Here is an 18,500-nt window from a genome sequence, read left to right as displayed (position 1 = left end):
CAGAAATTGATCAGAATAAGGACCGCATGTTGGAGATTTTGGAAGGAAAGGGACTGAGTTTCTTATTCCCACTCCTCAAATTGGAGAAGGAACTGTTGAAGCAAATAAAGTTGGATCCATCCCCTCAAACCATATATAAATGGATTAAAGATAACATCTCTCCCAAACTTCATGTAGATAAAGGATTTGTGAACATCTTAATGACTAGCTTCTTACAGTATATTTCTAGTGAAGTAAACCCACCCAGTGATGAAACAGATTCTTCCTCTGCTCCTTCCAAAGAACAGTTAGAGCGGGAAAAACAACTGCTTCTTTCTTTCAAGCCAGTAATGCAGAAATTTCTTCACGATCATGTTGATCTGCAAGTCAGTGCCCTGTATGCTCTTCAGGTGCACTGCTACAACAGCAACTTCCCAAAAGGCATGTTACTCCGCTTTTTTGTGCACTTCTATGACATGGAAATTATTGAAGAAGAAGCTTTCTTGGCTTGGAAAGAAGATATAACCCAAGAGTTTCCAGGGAAAGGCAAGGCTTTGTTCCAGGTGAATCAGTGGCTAACCTGGCTAGAAACTGCTGAAGAAGAAGAATCAGAGGAAGAAGCTGACTAAAGAACCAGCCAAAGCCTTAAATTGTGCAAAACATACTGTTGCTATGATGTAACTGCATTTGACCTAACCACTGCGAAAATTCATTCCGCTGTAATGTTTTCACGATATTTAAAGCAGAAGCACGTCAGTTAGGATCTCCTTCTGCATAAGGTTTTTTTGTAGTGTAATGTCTTAATCATAGTCTACCATCAAATATTTTAGGAGTATCTTTAATGTTTAGATAGTATATTAGCAGCATGCAATAATTACATCATAAGTTCTCAAGCAGAGGCAGTCTATTGCAAGGACCTTCTTTGCTGCCAGTTATCATAGGCTGTTTTAAGTTAGAAAACTGAATAGCAACACTGAATACTGTAGAAATGCACTTTGCTCAGTAATACTTGAGTTGTTGCAATATTTGATTATCCATTTGGTTGTTACAGAAAAAATTCTTAACTGTAATTGATGGTTGTTGCCGTAATAGTATATTGCCTGTATTTCTACCTCTAGTAATGGGCTTTATGTGCTAGATTTTAATATTCTTGAGCCTGGGCAAGTGCACAAGTCTTTTTAAAAAGAAACATGGTTTACTTGCACAAAACTGATCAGTTTTGAGAGATCGTTAATGCCCTTGAAGTGGTTTTTGTGGGTGTGAAACAAATGGTGAGAATTTGAATTGGTCCCTCTTATTATAGTATTGAAATTAAGTCTACTTAATTTATCAAGTCATGTTCATGCCCTGATTTTATATACTTGTATCTATCAATAAACATTGTGATACTTGAAAAAAAAAAAAAAAAAAGAAATTAACCATGCCTACAGGGTCTTGTAGGACATCTTGTTTGAATACCTATAGGCTTTGTTCACATTTATAAGGTTAGAGCCTTCTATGTCTCTATCCAAGAAAGAATCAAATATAAATATAAAAAAACTATCTACAAATACTTCAGCTCCTCATTTTCAAGATGTATTGGAAGCAATCTTGAGTAGCCAGTGGTCAGCTGACCTGTGACATAACTACTTGATGAGATATTAAATAGCTATTAAAATATTACATGAATATGTAATAATAAAAACATTTGTTATAATTCTAAATTTGAAAAAAGATGAGCATAGTATAATTTGACCATAGCAGTCTAAAAGAAACATAAATATGTGGGGAAGACACAGGAAATAAATATATTGTGGATGAATTCTTCATATTTTCTTATTTTTCTGTAGTAATCAGTACTTTGTTATAAGGAGAAATTTTTGTTTGTTTGAGACAGAGTCTGAGTTTGTCAGTCTTGGTAGAGCACTGTGGCATCATAGCTCACAGCAACCTCAAACTCTTGAGCTCAAGTGATTCTTTTGTCTCAGCCTCCTGAGTAGCTGGGACTTCAGGAGCCCACCACAATGCCTGGCTATTTTTAGAGACGGGGTCTCCCTGGCTCAGGATGGGAGACCATCCTGTTCTCCCATCTTGTTCTCCCAGGGTGTTAGGATTACAGGGTGAACCACTGTACACAGCCTAAAAAATAAACTTTTAAAGTCTTGACTTAAAAGTTTGCCTTTAAGACTAACTGCTCTGATTTCACCAAGATCAGTTTTTACATTCTTGGCTCATCTGTTATTTGGGACTTGCTTTCTTTGACCATCTCTTTTTTCCATTGAAGCCCTCGTTTGTCCTTCTACTGTTCACTCTTCCTTGGAACACCTCTCACTTAGGTATCTTCATAAGGCATTCTAAATTACTTTCATGTTTTTCCCATATACTTGCATATCTTTTCTTTTTGTTTCTGGTGTTAAAAGTGCCTGTGTTTTAATTTCTGAATGTAAAGATTTAAGAACTTTGGCCACTGTCCTGGGAGATGGGGAAAAGAGCCTCATCCTCCCTGTGAATTTGAGGTGTGGGTTGTGGAGGGGGGAACAGGCCTAGGCTGGTGGGTGTGTTGTGGCACAGTGGGCTCCTTGGGCTTCTGCGAGTTAATCTAGGGAAGTTTAAAGCTGGGGCAGAGAGCAGATGGTGGGGGAAGCTGCTTCTGCGGGAGCGGGAGCTGCAGCAAGGTGCTTCACCATCTGGTATCACTCTCCTGCTCTGTACAGTGAGGAATTTGGACAAGCAAAGTTTATTCTGGCCCTAAATTTAAATAATTTGTATTTTTCTCCTCTATAGAATTCATAGTTAAATAGTATAATGTTATATAACATAACATTTCTGTAGTAACCTTAAACAACATAAAGCAGTCCAGCTTTGTCAATGTTGGTTTTATTTATGCAGTGCTTTGGAGGGTATCACATCCAGTTATTTAAGTTTATACTTTTTGGTGTAGACTTAGGGTGGCTTGGAAGGAAGTGTGTGCTCTACCTTAGGCAACAATGTAGTCTGGAAGGTGGAACAGACATTGTCTTGTGAATGAGGTCCTTCCTGTCGCCTGTTCTCGTCTTTGCTCCTGCCACCTAGCTGTAGCCCTTAAAGTGTAGCTTGTGCTTAGATTCACCAAGAGCGCACATTACTGCTTTTTTAGTCCAAGGACTTGGGTTGCAGAAGATTTATATGTACCTAACAAGTGACATGATTAAGTAGTCTATTTATTACTCAGGTGTAAATAACTGGCAGAGCTTTAAAACAGCCTGAAACAGCCAGGGTCATTGTCCTGAACTGATGGGACTCCAACCATGCAGTCAAGTTATTTCACTAGGTTTTTAAAAATATTAGTAATTGCTGGAACCCCCCTCTTGGACTGCATTGGAATCTCCTGAAGGTCTTGATGGCACCTGCTTGGAACATAGGACTCAAATACTGACCTCACATTGCTGGACAGTGAGGAAAGTTGAAGCCCTGTCCAGCTGCTGGTCCCACAGGGGTCTCGATCTCAGCATGAGATCCGGGGTCTCCAGCTCACCATGACTCTTCTTGAATCTCTCTGAAGAGTCTGTTCATTTCTCCCTCTCTCTAAATAGATTATGAAGTCACTAAGGGCACAGTTAAGTTTTCTTATCCTTTGTATCTTACTTGTTCTTCCAACAAATACTTGTTGAGTTCCTGTCGTCTTCCAGACCCTACAGCTATATAATGTAAAGTGTGACACAGGCATGCCCCTACCTAATGGATGACATTTTGGGATTTCAAAAGAATGTGTCTTAGGAAAGGAAGAAGAAAACAACCTGAGAAACACTATTTAAGGCCAGGGTCCCAGTGCAGAGGACATAAGGCCATAGCCGGGGGTGCACTGTGCCTGTTTCCTGCATGCGATGTGTGCAGGGTGACCTGGGTGTCTTACTCTATAGACACAGACCCTGGCCTGGGTGGTCCTGTACTGCCTTCACAGAGTCTACAAGTCTTACACTGAGCAGCAACTCTTGCCAGTGGTCTTTTCCTGAGTTATTTTCCACCATGGGCCTCTCTGGCATTTTGACACCTAGATTCTCAGGCTAATTGGGCTCCTTGGCCCCTCTGACCAAGGTGTGGGAAGATAGACACCTCGTAATATGGTCAGAGAAGGTCCACTCTGGTGATGACCTCAGAAACAGTGTGGTCTCTTCTCTTTACAGACGTGGAAACTAAAGCTAGCGAGATTATCACCTACCAAAGGTGTCATCTAGTTAGAACAGACTCAAGCCTCAAGGCCAGCTGTCCCTCAAGGTTAGAAAGACCCTGAACCAGAGCTAGTTAACATTTCTCACAGGAGTGACCACCTGAGACCTGTGAGCTTCAAAGTCCAGTGTGTCCCCTCAGGGACGCAGCCGGCCTAGGGCCTGCCCAGGTGTTGAGGTTGGCCTTTGGTTGTGCTCTGTGGAAGAGGAGGGATGTGAGATCAGCTTTGTGATTACCATTAGGATTGCCAAATACAGGAAGTGGAAGAGTGAAACCTGAACTGAAAAGCTGTTCTTTCTCCTTGTGGAACGACAGAGCATGGCCAGGGTTAGTCAGAGGTCCGTGGAGGAGGGAACGAGGCGGGGAATGTTGCTGTGCTAGAGCTTTTAGCCTTTGCTGGTTTCCTGTCACTCAGCTTCTGACTTACAGGTGGAGTGAGCCTGGGGTTGCAGAGGGATCCCCGGGCGGGAGAGGTGTCCGCAACTCTCTACCTGAGTTTCAAATGCCCACGGTGGATGGGTGACTAGCAGGTAGCTGGTCAAACTGCAGGGAGGGCTGGGGGAGTCTGTTCATTTGGCTGCAGTAGGAAGTCCTCTCTCATTCCCAAAACATGTAATTTGGCAAGAAGTACTGTTTTTTACCAAGAACTTAAGAAGGGCAAGGGGAAAGCTTGTATGCCCCAAGGTTGAGGTGGAGGAAGGGAGGTGGGCAGCCTAGCAGGCAGGACCTGTGTTTGCTATGTGTGACCCCTGTGCCACTCAGCTGTGCACGGCAGTTCCTGCTCCCTTCCATAGAGGGCCTGGAAGTAGGGAGGTATTGCTTTGATTGGGAGTGTGCAGTGAAGAGAGGAAACAAGCAAGTGCTCAGACAGAAGAGGATGAATTCTGGATAAAATACGTGATCATGTACAAATCAGGTGCCTTTTATTACCTTGTCTCTTTGGATACAGTGAAACTCCTCAAGGGTCAGGATGGAAAGCCGGGCTCTCCCACACCTCTGTCCCTCCTGCTCAGTACTTGGTTCCTTCTAGGGCACCTGGCACATGCTTATTTGAGTATCAGCCACATTCCCAAGGTTTACTTCCAGGCCATCTATATATGGGGGAGAACCCACAATGTAATGATGGGTGTGTATGTGGTGTGTGTGCACATGGGTACAGCCCCTGTAGCAATGCCTGGCATGTTAGTCTGCTTAGAATGTGATGTTGGATGTATAATCCTGGGTTTGCTCCCTAAAGGTCAGGCATGTACCGTTTATTGGACCTGTAAATGCATGAAGTCTGTATGGTGCTAATCAAGAGATTGTTGTATTAATGTGTATATAAATAAATGTGTTCTCTTCAAGGTATGGAAGATTTCCTTGCAAGGACCCTGTTACATGACACTACTGATGATTGCATTTGGCTTGTTGTGGGGACACCTGTTACAGATCAGACCCACTCAGAGTGTCTTTATTTCTACTTGTTTGTCCTTATCAAGTACACCCTTAGTGTCCAGGTTCCTTGTGGGCAGCGCTCGGGCTGAGAAAGAAGGTAGGTGAAGGTGTGTTCTGGGAGTGTGTGTGAGTAGTGCTTATATGTGATTGACTGAATTCACAATTGTAGGCCTATGAGGAAGAATTGCAGGTGTTTCTTCCTTCTTAGGACCTTGCTAATGGTCATAGACCCTTATGCCTTCTCCCAGGAGGAGCGAGTGTCCTTGAAAGTCAGCTTCTCCAGATGCCACTTCTCCACTTGATTGACAAAAAATGCCTGCAAGGTGCATACACAGTTAGGGTGTGAGGGCCTGAGAGAAAGTGAGCTGGTCTGCACTGAACAGCTAGTGTCCTATGGAGTTTCTTGGCGGGTTTGAGAGATTCATGTCCACTGTTTCACTCCTTTAATGCTGGCAAGTGTTACTGACACACTTTGATACTTTCTTACTATATAATTGAGGTGTTTGGTGATTAAAGGCATTTCCACTCTTACTCTTTGGCTGTAGTTTCACCTGTGTTCACAAGACATTGGCATCTCTAAGTCACTGCTCTGTGTGGTGGAGTCAGACTTGCTCGGGGTGGTCACGGGTACCTGGGCCATCGGGGTGGAGCTTCGGCAGCATCACAGTTTATTCGTTAGATAAATTGTTCCCATTACACTCTCACTTTGTTAAAGTCAGTAAAATACAGGGTTGAGATTTCAGTACCTTCACACTGATACTCGCCCTATACTGAACACAGGAGGAGGAGAGAAGCGGCATCGTGGTAGCCCCACTGGGGTTAGGAGACCTGGGGTTAGGAGACTTCCCACTGGAGAAGGGAGGCTAAGAAACCCTTTTAAACAGTGGCTGCCTCCTCCTGGACCCGAAGGAGCAGTGGGACGTGGATACAGGCCCCCTGGGTGTTTCTGGACCAGCTGCCACTGCCCTTGGGGCCCCATCTGTGATAGTCCAAGCATTCCTGTGGCCTGATAAACCAAACCCCATCATGAGACCTGGACAAGGCCCGAGGATCACCTGGGCCCATGACCTGGAAGGGACCAAGTATGAAAACAGCTCACACCAAGGAATACCTGCACTTGTGAAGAGATCTCTTGCTGGAAAAGACAGCTACCAGTCTCAGCACTCAAGATATAAATACCCCTTGTTATGAGAAAGCGTCATAAAAACTTCAAGATAAGCATGCTGGAAGCACTATGGATACACATGCAGGAGTCATGTCTGTTTAATGAGGTTAGACACAACATGGTTCAGACAGAGAAGAAATAGGAAGGAACAGGTAAGATACCTGGGTACTTGATTGCGAGCCTTGACAGGAGGGCAGAAGAGGAGCCCTGGGAGAGACCAGAGAAAACACCTGGCAAGTTTTCAGATAGTTTTTCTGTCCAAAAGTAGAAAAATGAAAATAAGGTCACCCTAGATATGTCATAATACAGCAGAACTTCAAGTACAAGGGTAAAGTTTTGTCACTAGTCAGAAAAGACAGATGGTCTAAAAAGATCGCCCACGTCCAAGCAGTACTGGGTGGTAGGGACAGTGAGGAGAGATTCCCACATGCTAGGGTAAAATAATCTGTCCGTGCCCAGCAAAAATACTCCTGAGGAGGGGAGGAGACGAAGGTGTTTCTGACTTACAAGGAAATGGGGGCACTGACCGCCCTGTAGCCGCCACAGAGCCAGGGCAGGTGGTGGCAGCAGGGAGAAATTGGAAGCAGAGGGAAACTGTGGCCCGTGAAAACAGGAGCATGGAAATAGGTGCTGGAAGTGGATAGATTTAATTAACAAGAGACTGAAAAGGAGAGTTTTGCTTATTTTTTTAAAAGACCATGCTGAACCTCTCAATGGTAGTGAGAGGCAGTGTTGTCAGTGGGTGCATGGTAGGGGTGGTAGGCATAGGAGGGACATAGACTTCAATAGCAAACTTTTCATTAAATGTGTTAAGATGTAATATATTTAAAGCACAGATAGAAAGTGTAATATGGGGAAAAAAGCTTATTTATAATAACAACAAAAAACACTAAGAAGAATAAATCTCTCAAAAGACAGGTGTGGCCATTGTGGATAAAATCACAAAGTGGAGTTCATATTCACAGATAAAAACTATACATAAAGATGTTATTTCTTCCCAAGTTTATAAAGTCACAGCTATTTCAGTAAAAAATTTGGGACAGTTTTTCATGGAGCCAACTGTTTCTTTTTTCTTTCCTTTTTTTTTTTTTGAGTCTCAAGCTGTTGCCCTGGGTAGAGTGCTGTGGCATCACTGCTCATAGCAACTTCCAACTCTTGGGCTTAAGCGATTCTCTTGCCTCAGCCTCCAAAGTAGCTGGGACTACAGGCGCCCACCACAACACCCGGCTATTTTTTGATTGTAGTTGTCATTGTTTGGTGGGCCTGGGCCTGATTCCAATCTGCCAGCTCTGGTGTATGTGGCTGGTGCCCTAGGCCCTTGAGCTACAGGCACTGAGCCAGGCAAACTTGTTTCTAAAATTGATTTAATAGGCACTCTGGGAGACCGAGGTGGGTAGATTGCCTGAGCTCATGAGTTTGAGACTAGCCTGAGCCAGAGCAAGACCCCCGACTACTCTAAAGTAGTCGGGCATTGTGGTGGGAACCTGTAGTACCCAGCTACTTGGGAGGCTGAGGCAGGAGAATCACTTAAGCCCAAGAGTTGGGGGTTGCTATGACGCCAGGGCACTCTACCCAGGGTGACATAGTGAGACTGTCTCAAAAAAAAAAAAATTGATTTAAAAACAAAAAGTCAGGAACAGCCAATATTAATTTGAGGTAAGGAGTAGCACTGCCAGATGTCAAGACTAGTAGTGACAGTGCAGTCAGGCAGCTAGAATTGCCATAGATGAGGCGGGTCAATGGAGGAGAGTGGATAGGCCTGGCACTGTAAATAGGTGGTAGAAATGTGCTAATCAGGGAAGGAGAGTGAGAACTAAGGAAGGAAATGGGGCAAAATAGTCTTACAACCTTAGGGTAGAGAGAATTTCTTAAGATTCAAAATACAGAATCCAAAAGAAAAAGTAGTGGTATGACAGATAAAACTCTTAACTTTTACTAAAAACTGTTTTTTAGAAGCCACAGGCTAGGCGGAGATGTACACTGAGGTTTATGGTAGTAGGATGTCTGGGATAGAAGATGGATAGATGTATGTGGAGAAAGGATTCATGTTCAGAATGTATAAAGAACTAAGGCTCGGTGCCTGTGGCTCAAGCGGCTAAGGCGCCAGCCACATACACCTAAGGTGGCGGGTTCGAATCCCCAGCCCGGGCCGCCAAACAACGATGGCTGCAACCAAAAAATGGCCAGGCGTTGTGGCGGGCACCTGTGGTCCCAGCTACTTAGGAGGCTGAGGCAGGAGCCTCGCTTGAGCCCAGGAGTTGAAGGTTTCTGTGAGTGTGATGCCATGGCACTCTACCCAGGGGGATAGCTTGAGGCTCTGTCTCAAAAAAAAAAACTAATATGAATCCAAACAAAAAAGTAACCCAGTTAGAAAATAGGCAAAATGTCTGAGCAGATGACTTAGGGAAAAAGAAACAGAATAACTAATAAGACATGAACCGCTGTTGACCCTGCTGGTGTCAGGACAGTGCAGGCTGAGAGCCCTGTGGGGCCAGCTCACCTTACTCAGCCATCAGAGTCTGCACTGCACCCCTTGCACTGGCAGAACGTGGAGCCCAAGGCCCTTGAGTATTTTCAGCAGAACGTAAATTGGGTCAGCCACTCTGGAAAACAACTTTGTAAACAGAAAATTCCATTTCTAGATACATATCCTAGAAAACTCTTGGAAATGTATAAGAATATTGATAGTAGCATTATTTTTAATAGCAAAAAAGATTGACAGATAATCTGAGTATTCAGTAATATGCTGAATAATTAAACTGTAGTGTAGGCATGTTGGAATACTATAGAAGCAAGCATGAATTAATCTTACAGTACTGAGGAAAAAGTACAAGATGATGGGGTGTGTAAAGTTGGAAAGCCCACAAATTCTTACCCACTAAAAGCATGAAGAAGAATGGGAGTGGGAAGCCCCAGTGGAGGGGGCAGGTGTGCTGGCTGGGAAGGGGCATGCGGCTCAGCTGAATGTTTCTCCATCAGAAGCCGTGGAATGGCGAGAGCTGCCCGTTACATCATGCTTTGTACCTTTTTCAGCGAAGATGTTTTGTGACTTTTCTTAAAAAATGAGAGAACCACTAAGAAGTGTAATTGTAGTTTGTTTTTAAACCTGACTGTTTTATTACTGTAGTTTTGTAGAAAGTCTTGAAGTCAGAAGTGTGAGCCTCTAACTTTATTCTCCTTCAATATTATTTTGGCTGTTTGGGGGTCTCTTGAGATTCCATGTGAATTTTAGGCTGTGTTTTCTATTTCTTCAGAAAATGTTGGGATTTTGATGGGAATTGCATTGAATTTTTGGTAGTAATTTGGCTAATGTTGTCATTAAACAGTGTTAAGTCATCTAACCTTTGAACATAGGATATCTTTCCATTAATTTGTGTCTTCTTTCATTTCTTTTAGCAATATCTCTAAGTTCTTTTGCCTCCTTGTTTAGCTTTATTCCTATTTTATTTCTTTTGCTCTATCGTAAATGGTATTGTTTTCTTAATCTTTCAGGTTGCTCCTTGTTAGTATACAGAAATGGAACTAATAATTTTTGTGTGTTGATTTTGTACCATGCAACTATGTGAATTGGTTTGTTAACTTTAACAGGTTTTTTTGTGTGTGAAATCTTAAATTTTCTGCAGGTGAAGTGATCTATAATAGATAACAAACATCATTTAACTCTTCCTTAATGGTTTAGATATCAGCCTCATTTCCTAGAGATGCACACTGAGGTTTATGGTAGTAGAATGTGTGGGAGTTCCCTCAAGAGGACAGGATGGAGGAGTGAGATTAGTCCTGATACTGAACCTGGATTATCTATCTCTGGAGATGATGCATTGTATTATTCTTTCTATTTTCCCATAGTTTGAAATTCTTACTAAAAATTTCTACATAGCCCACCTTTGATATTCCCTCACCAAAGCCTAGAGGTGTCTACCCTGGACACATTGGAAGCCACAGTCACTGTTTATGTGGGTTTTGGTCCAAATTCTATTTCTTTTCTACTTTGTAGGATTTCTAGCCAGTATGTCAGATATTGGGCCCCAAATCCCAAAGGAGTCTGATAAATAACTTGACTCCACCCAGCCTGTACTAAAAACGCACAGAAAGAGAAACAGAGGATGCCAGCAGCGGGGGGTGAAAATAGGTTGACTGTAGTATAGAAGCTGTGGCTTGTACACAGCAGGGCTGGGCTCTGCGTATCTCCTCCTTCACCACAGAGAGAGACTTACCCACTCAGCTGAATGCAGTTTTGACATGCAGGGGCCTCCTGGGCAGGGCCTGCCCGGAGAGACATGGATCTGCTAGTGAATGCCCTGACCAGTGGTTTTGAGGTGGTTGGCCAGGGGAAGCGGCACTGCTGACCATTCCCAGACAGAGTGACCTTGTCTGCTGAGCAGCATGTGTAAACCAGGAGTGCTAGGAAAATCCCTTGTGGAAATACAAGCAAGGGAAAGGGAGGTTTTACCAGTCAATATACTAGAATTTTCATTGTGTCATTGTTTGTAATAGTGGAAAAATTGAAATCCTGAATGTCCATCAAAAGTTGATAAATTGGGGTAATTCTGCAGCAGTCTTAAAAATCAGTCAGCTTTTGGTATAACGTGGATGATTTTCAGATACCATGGTGAGTAAAAAGCAAGTTGCAGAAATGTTGACTGTATGAACTTTAAAATTATGAAATAATGAACTCTGTGTTGTTTTCAAATACACGGATGTCATGATAAGGGACAAATGTGCTCAAGGGGATAGTAAACGCTGGAGGTTAAGAGATGGCTGGGAGGGTGGAGGAACAGAGCTCCTTGGTGGTACCTGGAGTGGTTTATTTTTCTTTAAAAATCTGGAGTGGCCATGTCAAAAGTTTAAAGTTCAGCAAAATTCAATTTTGGATATGTGAGCATTGGTTATATTCTTTATTTTTGTCATTTAAACTGTTTGATTAAAGGAATGGAAAATTTTGTTTGATTCTGTCTGGTTCTTTTTATATAAGCTTATATAAAGCTATAAGACTGGTCTTTAAAAATCTATTAATACCAATAGCTTGTTTTGTTTTGTTTTTAATACCAATAAATAAAACGATCTCTTTTCCAGGGGGAGTGGAATGCCAGTTTAATTTTTGGAAGCACATTTAAAAAGTCCAAAGCCAGGCTCAGCACCCGTAGCTCAGTGGTTAGGTCACTGGCTACCTACACTAGGGCTGGTGGGTTCGAACCTGGCTGGGGCCAGCTAAACAACAATGAAAACTACAACAAAAAAATAGCTGGGTGTTGTGGCGGGTGCCTGTAGTTCCAGGCTGAGGTAAGAGGATCGCTTACTATGAGCTGTGACCCCATGGTACTCTACTGAGGGCACATAGTGAGATTCTGTCTCAACAATGACAAAATAAAGTCCAAAGCCAGAGTTGTGTGTTAAACATGGAGACAGTGGGGAATGTATGCAAAGTGTCAAATTCATGAAAAACCTATCACTTCTTTTTCTTTCTACCAGAAGAGTTGTTTGGCCCCTGCAGCCAGGCATGGTGGCAGCCGTTTGTCTGTCTACTGAAACTGTGTGTGTCTCATGGGGAGGGACTGAACGTGTGAAATACAAACCCTGGTCCTAGGCAGTCTGAGTCAGGCCTCCCCAGAGTAGCTCAGGTCAGAAGTGAAGCTGCTTTGTATGTTTCTGGGACACAGATGAGATGGTCATGTGTCCAAGCCTATTATCTCCTTACTCGTCATGTTATCCTTTCATAATGGCGTTTTTCTGTAATTATATAAATAACAAGTACTGGAAATAAAAATATTCTGGTGATTTGCTTTACAAAAAGTTTTTAGTCTTTAAAGTGCTTCATTGTTCTCAGATTTTAAAGTCTGAGGTACCAAATTATTTGAATTATTACGGGAACATGCAGGGTGATTTTTTTTGGGGGGGGGGGCCAGGGCTGGGTTTGAACCCACCACATCTGGCATATGAGACCAGCGCCCTACTACTCTGAGCCACAGGTGCCGCCCCAGAGTGATGTATTTTGATGTAGGGTATGTTAAGTTGTGGCAAACCTGGGTCTTCAGTAACCTCTTTTTTTGAGCAGGTGACATTGACTACAGCACCGTGCTGCTGGGGGTGTTGGTGATGCAGGACGTGCAAATGGGACTGTTCATGGCTGTCATGCCGACACTCATCCAGGCAGGAGCAGGTACAGCTTCCAGGTAAATGTTTGGTATACATGGTTTTCCTAGTTTAAAATGCTTTGTCTATAAAACGTGATTCAGTGCCTTTTTCCAGAGACATGTTCAGAGCTCACAGGCTTGTGAGCATGGGCCCCACAGAGACCTGCTTGGTGCAAATCCTGGCAACTTGAGCAAGTCACCTCTTCTCTCTGACTTTCAGTTTGTCCTTCTGGGGGCGGCAGTAGTGCTAGGGCATTTGCGAGGATTAAATGAGTTAAGATGTAAACATGCTGGAACAATGCCTGGAACAATGTAGCAATGTGTGTACTTGTGCCTGTGAGGTGTAAGTCTGTACATGTGCCGTGTTTGTGGTAGGTCTGTGTGTATGGAGGGGGCATATTTATGTGTGTGATATTGTCGGGAGCCAAATGACGCCAGATGGCCGCCCATCCTGCGGGACATGATATGTGTGGCATGTGTGCTTACGTGATGTTCATGAATAAGGGCATGTATCTGCATGCCTATGTGGGGGGGGTGTGTGTGCGCAAGCTGTCATTTTGGTGGTTGTCATTATTGCCTTTGCCATCACTGCTGTTTGCTTTGATCCTTCTTTTCATTTTCTGAATAAAACAATCCTAGACCTAAACTGCACTTGCCGGGGTTCACGTGGAGAGCGGAGCCAAGTGGGAGAAATTAGGTGTGGGTTATGCTGCATGTAAAAATAGATTCTCAGCATACCACCCAGAAAATGAATACAATTGGGAAGGGAAATCTCTAGGGAGCCCTATAAAATGTGAGGGTAAATTGCATGTGGGGTAGGACTGTAAGCTTGGATTTGTTTTAAGCAAATATGCTGTAATTGATGTGTATCAATAGGTGCTTTAGATATCTCCAGAGACTACATTTATTACATCTCTTGTAGCAATGATACAACTTGTCAAAGTTAGTAGATTTTTTGGGAATTTCTTTTGGAGCCAGTTTGAACGCTAAGACCTGTCTCGTGTACTTCATTTCTTCCATTCTAATCCAAATGCTTTGGGCTTTTTCTTGCCTTACTGCACTGGCTAGAATTTCCAGCACATCACTGGATAAGACCATGTGTATGGGCCTTGTTCTTGACCTCAGGGGAGTGTTCACTCTCTCACCATTGAGTATGACGTTAGCTGTAGGGTTTTATAAATATTCTTAGTCAAGTTGAGGTAGTTCTCCTCTGTTACTAGTTCAGTGAAAGTTTTTATCATGAACGAGTATTGGATTTTTGTCAAATACCTTTTTTTTTTTTTTTTTTTGGTCAAATACTTTTTATATACCAATTGATATGATTGTGTTCTTTTTCTTCTTTGGCTAGTTGACATGGTGGATAACATTGAGTTTTGAAAGTTGAACCGGCCTTGCATACCTGGAATGCATCCCATTTGGGCTAGGTATATAATTCTTTTTATACATTGCTACATTCAGTTGCTAATTTGTTGAAGATTTGGGGTCTAAGTTCATGAGAAATACTGTTATTTAGTTTTATTTTTATATATTTTTTTTATCTGGTTTGGGTATTAATAGTCATACTAGGTTGATAAAATGATTTGGGAAATATGACTTCCTCTTTATTTTATGGAAAACATACAAAATTGATGTTAATTCTTCCTTAATGTTTGGTAGAATTCTTCAGTAAAAAAACCATCTGAGTCATGAGATTTCTTTTTAGGAAATGTTCTTAAATTGCAAATTGTATTTGTTTAATAGTTAAAAGAGCCATTAAAAGTATCTTTTTCGGGCTGTACACCTGTGGCTCAAGTGGCTAAGGCACCAGCCATGTACACCTAAGGTGGTGGATTCGAATCCAGCCCAGGCCGCCAAACAACAATGACGGCTGCAACCAAAAAATAGCCGGGCGCTGTGGGGGGCGCCTGTGGTCCCAGCTACTTGGAAGGCTGAGACAGGAGACTTGCTTAAGTCCAGGAGTTGGAGGTTGCTGTGAGCTGTGATGCCACAGCACTCTAACCAGGGGGACAGCTTGAGGCTCTGTCTCAAAAAAAAAAAAAAAAGTATCTTTTTCATATTGTAGAGTTGTGGTTTAGCTTTTTGAGGAATTGTTCTATTCTGTCTTGGTTGTTGATTTCATATATGTAGAGTTGTTTGTAGTGTTCCTCTATCACCTTTTGATATCTGCAGGGTCTGTAGTGATATCCCTTGTTTCTTTGTATCTCTTCTTTCTTTTTTCTTTGTTAGGGTTAGCAATTTTATTAATCTTTTCAGAGAACCAGTTCTTTGTTTTATTGATTTTTTTTCCTCTATCGTTTTTCTGTTTTTAATTTTATTGGTTTCTACCCTTATCTTTATCATTTCTTTCTTTCTACTTGCTTCAGATTTATTTTGCTTTTTCTAGGTTCTCATGGTATGAACTTAGATTATTGATTTGATATGTTTGTTCTACTGTAAGCATTTAATGCTATAAATTTCCCTCTCAGCAGTTTTAGCTGCATCTCATATATTTTGATATGTCATATTTTTACTTTTATTCTGAATTTCCTTTGATGTCTCCCCTTTGACCCATGGATTGCTTATAAGTGCTGCATATTTTTCAGTCATTTGGAGATTTTCCTCTTGTCTTTCTGTTACTGCTTTCTATATTGATTCCACTCACTGTGGTCAGATAACATTTTGTGTGATTTTAGTTCTTTAAATTTGTTGATGTCTGTTTTATGGCCTGATGTGGTGTATGATAAATGTTCCAAAGTCACTTGGAGAAGAAAAACTATGTCAGTTAGATCCTGTTGGCTCATTGCATTGTTCACTTTTCTGTATTCCTTTTTTTTTTTTTTTTTGAGCCAGAGTCTTACTTTGTTGCCCTTGGTAGAGTGTGGTGGCATCGTAGCTCACAGCAACCTCAAACTCTCTTGGCTCAAATGATTCTCTTGCCTCAGCCTCCCAAGTAGCTGAGACTACAGGTGCTCACCACAACGCCAGCTATTTTTGGAGACATGGTCTCACTCTCACTTAGGCCAGTCTCAAACTTGTGAGTTCAAGCCATCTGCTGCCTTAATTCTGGAGCTAGCCGTGAGCTACTGTCCACAGCCTAGACACACTTTTCTATATTCTTGCAATGATTGTATTAATTGTTGAGGGAGATGATATTGAAGTCTCCACTTATAATTTGATATGCATCTATTTCTCTTTTGAGCTGTTAGCTTTTGCTTTGTGTATTTGGGGCTTTTTTGCTGGTACATACACATTTAGGGTCATTTTGTCTTCCTGCTGGATTGATCTTGTTATTATATAATATCCTTTTTGCTTTTTGTAATTTTTCTTCTTTTGTAATTTACTTATCTGTTATTAATATGGTCATTCCTGGTATTTTCATTAATGTCTGCAATGGTGTATCTTTTCCATATACATTAGAACCTCTGGAAGTTGGCCACCTAAGGGACTGAAACAAACTGGTCAACATGAGGAGCTAGGTCTGCTGTACTGATATGGACATGTGATGCATGTCCAGTTAATGAAAATTGGGTCAACTTGAGGAGGTGGTCAGTGTAGGGAGGGAGTCAGCTAAGGAGGTTCTACGGTATTTACTTTCAGCTTACTTCACCATTGTATTTGAGGTGAATTTTTTATAGACAGCATATTGTTGGATGACTTTTTAAAATCTAGTCAGCTGATTTTTGTGATGTGTTTAGACTATTTACATTTCAGGTAAATATTGATGTTAGGACCTAAACCTGCATTCTATTATTTTTTTTTCTTTTTCTTCTTATTCTTTTTCTTTTTTTCTTATGTCTCTAAGGGTTACTTGCATGGATTTTAGGATCTCATTTAGATTTATGTATAATGTTTTGAGTATACTTGTATGTATCATTTTCTTAGTGGTTGCTCTGAGTATTACAGTAGACACAAATAAGTTAGCAGAGTTTGTTGGAATCAGTGTTTTACCACTTTGTGTGGATTGAAGAAACCTTATTTCCATGTAGCTTGCGTTCCCCTCCCCACTGTTTGCACATGGTTGTGCTTTGCATGCCCTTTCAGTCAATGGCAGGCCACGTACAGGATGGTGGTTCCATAAGATTATGATGGAGCTGATGACGTCACGGCTGTCGTGGTGCTGTGGCACAGTGTGCCTTTCATATTTTTGGTGACTCTGGTATAAACAACCTCCCTGCTCTGCCAGCGAGACTTCTACGTGAATGTTCAAGCATCATTGTTCATAATAGTTAAAAAGTATTAAGAGCTCAAATGTCTGTTAGCTAATAAATGGAAACAGAGTATGATATATATGCATACAATGAAATATTATTCAGCCCTAAAAAGGAATGAATTACTGATGCATACTACAGTGTGGATGAATGAACTTCAACATCATGCTCAGTGATAAAAGCCAGTCACAAAGCCCATATATCATATTATCATTTATATGAAATATCCGTAACAGGCAAATCTGTAGAAACAGAAAATGGATTTATTGGTTGCCAGGGCTGGGAGATGGGGGCAGTGGGAAATGGGTGCTTACAGTAGCAGGGTTTCTCTTATGGGTGGTAAAGCATTCTAAAATTGATTATGGGATGGTTGTGTAACTTTGTGAATATACTAGAAACCATTGAATTGTATATTTTAAATGAATGAGTTGTTTGTGAATCCATTCTCCAAGCTGTTGAAAGTTAGATGTGATATTATTTTAACCACATGCAAAAGAAAATGAGTAGAGAGATTAGAAATATACATGTAACAAGGGGTCAGTGATTTTCTACTGGGAGACTGGTAGGTTATGGTAATTTTTTCCCTACTAATATATAATTTTTCAGTATTTTAGGAGAACCTGTCTTCCAATTTTAATACCTAGGGAATATTTATGTTTAAAAAATCACATAAACAAAATTAGTAGCCTCCTTATTAAACTTTAGTTAGAACTAATTTTTTTTTCTTTTTGAGACAGTCTTACTTTGTTGCCCATGGTAGAGTGCTATGTCATAGCTCACAACAACCTCAAACTCTTTGGCTGGAGTCATTCATTTGCCCCAGACTCCCAAGTAGCTGGACTATAGGTGCTGGCCACAAAACATACCTAGTTTTTTCTAATTTTAGTAGAGATGGGAGAGTCTCATGTTAGGCTGGTCTCAGACTCCTGATCTCAAGCAATCTGGCCCAGAACTAATCTTGATCTTTCCTAAGGAAAGAATCAATTGCTTCACTCAAAATATTTCACTGATAAAGAATAGAACATAGAAGGCTAAAGAACTGGGGCTGGGCAGGGTGTCTCAGTCCTGTAGTCTCAACGCTTTGGGAGGCAGAGGAGGGAGAATTTCTTAACCCAGGCACAATTTTTGAAGTTGGAGTGAGCTATGATTGCACCACTGCTCTCTAGCCTGGACAACAGAGCAAGACTCTATCTCTAAAAAAATTAAAAGGCTCGGTGCCTGTGGCTCAAGTGGCTAAGGTGCCAGCACATACACCTAAGGTGGCGGGTTTGAATCCAGCCCCGGCCGCCAAACAATGATGGCTGCAACCAAAAAAAATAGCTGGCATTGTGGAGGACGCCTGTGGTCCCAGCTACTTGGGAGGCGGAGGCAGGAGACTTGCTTGAGCCCAGGAGTTGGAGGCTGCTGTGAGCTATGATG

The 18,500-nt window shown here is 41.8% G+C and overlaps 1 protein-coding gene across 3 annotated transcripts in view; it reads left to right on the top strand.

Annotated features, from left to right (window-relative positions):
- Positions 1-18,500, top strand: part of TMCO3 (transmembrane and coiled-coil domains 3) — a 51,472-nt gene that overhangs the window by 16,534 nt on the left and 16,438 nt on the right. For all 3 annotated transcript variants that reach the window (XM_023519201.1, XM_023519202.1, XM_003799981.3), the window contains 2 exons: positions 5,509-5,695; positions 12,816-12,933. In XM_023519201.1, the coding sequence (XP_023374969.1) occupies positions 5,509-5,695; positions 12,816-12,933 (305 nt within the window). The remainder of the gene's footprint in view (positions 1-5,508; positions 5,696-12,815; positions 12,934-18,500) is intronic.

The sequence above is a fragment of the Otolemur garnettii genome, unplaced genomic scaffold (genome assembly GCF_000181295.1).
Source record: "Otolemur garnettii isolate 467f Iridium unplaced genomic scaffold, OtoGar3 scaffold00161, whole genome shotgun sequence".
Classification (NCBI taxonomy): Eukaryota; Metazoa; Chordata; class Mammalia; order Primates; family Galagidae; genus Otolemur; species Otolemur garnettii.
This window is presented reverse-complemented; position numbering and strand designations above follow the sequence as displayed.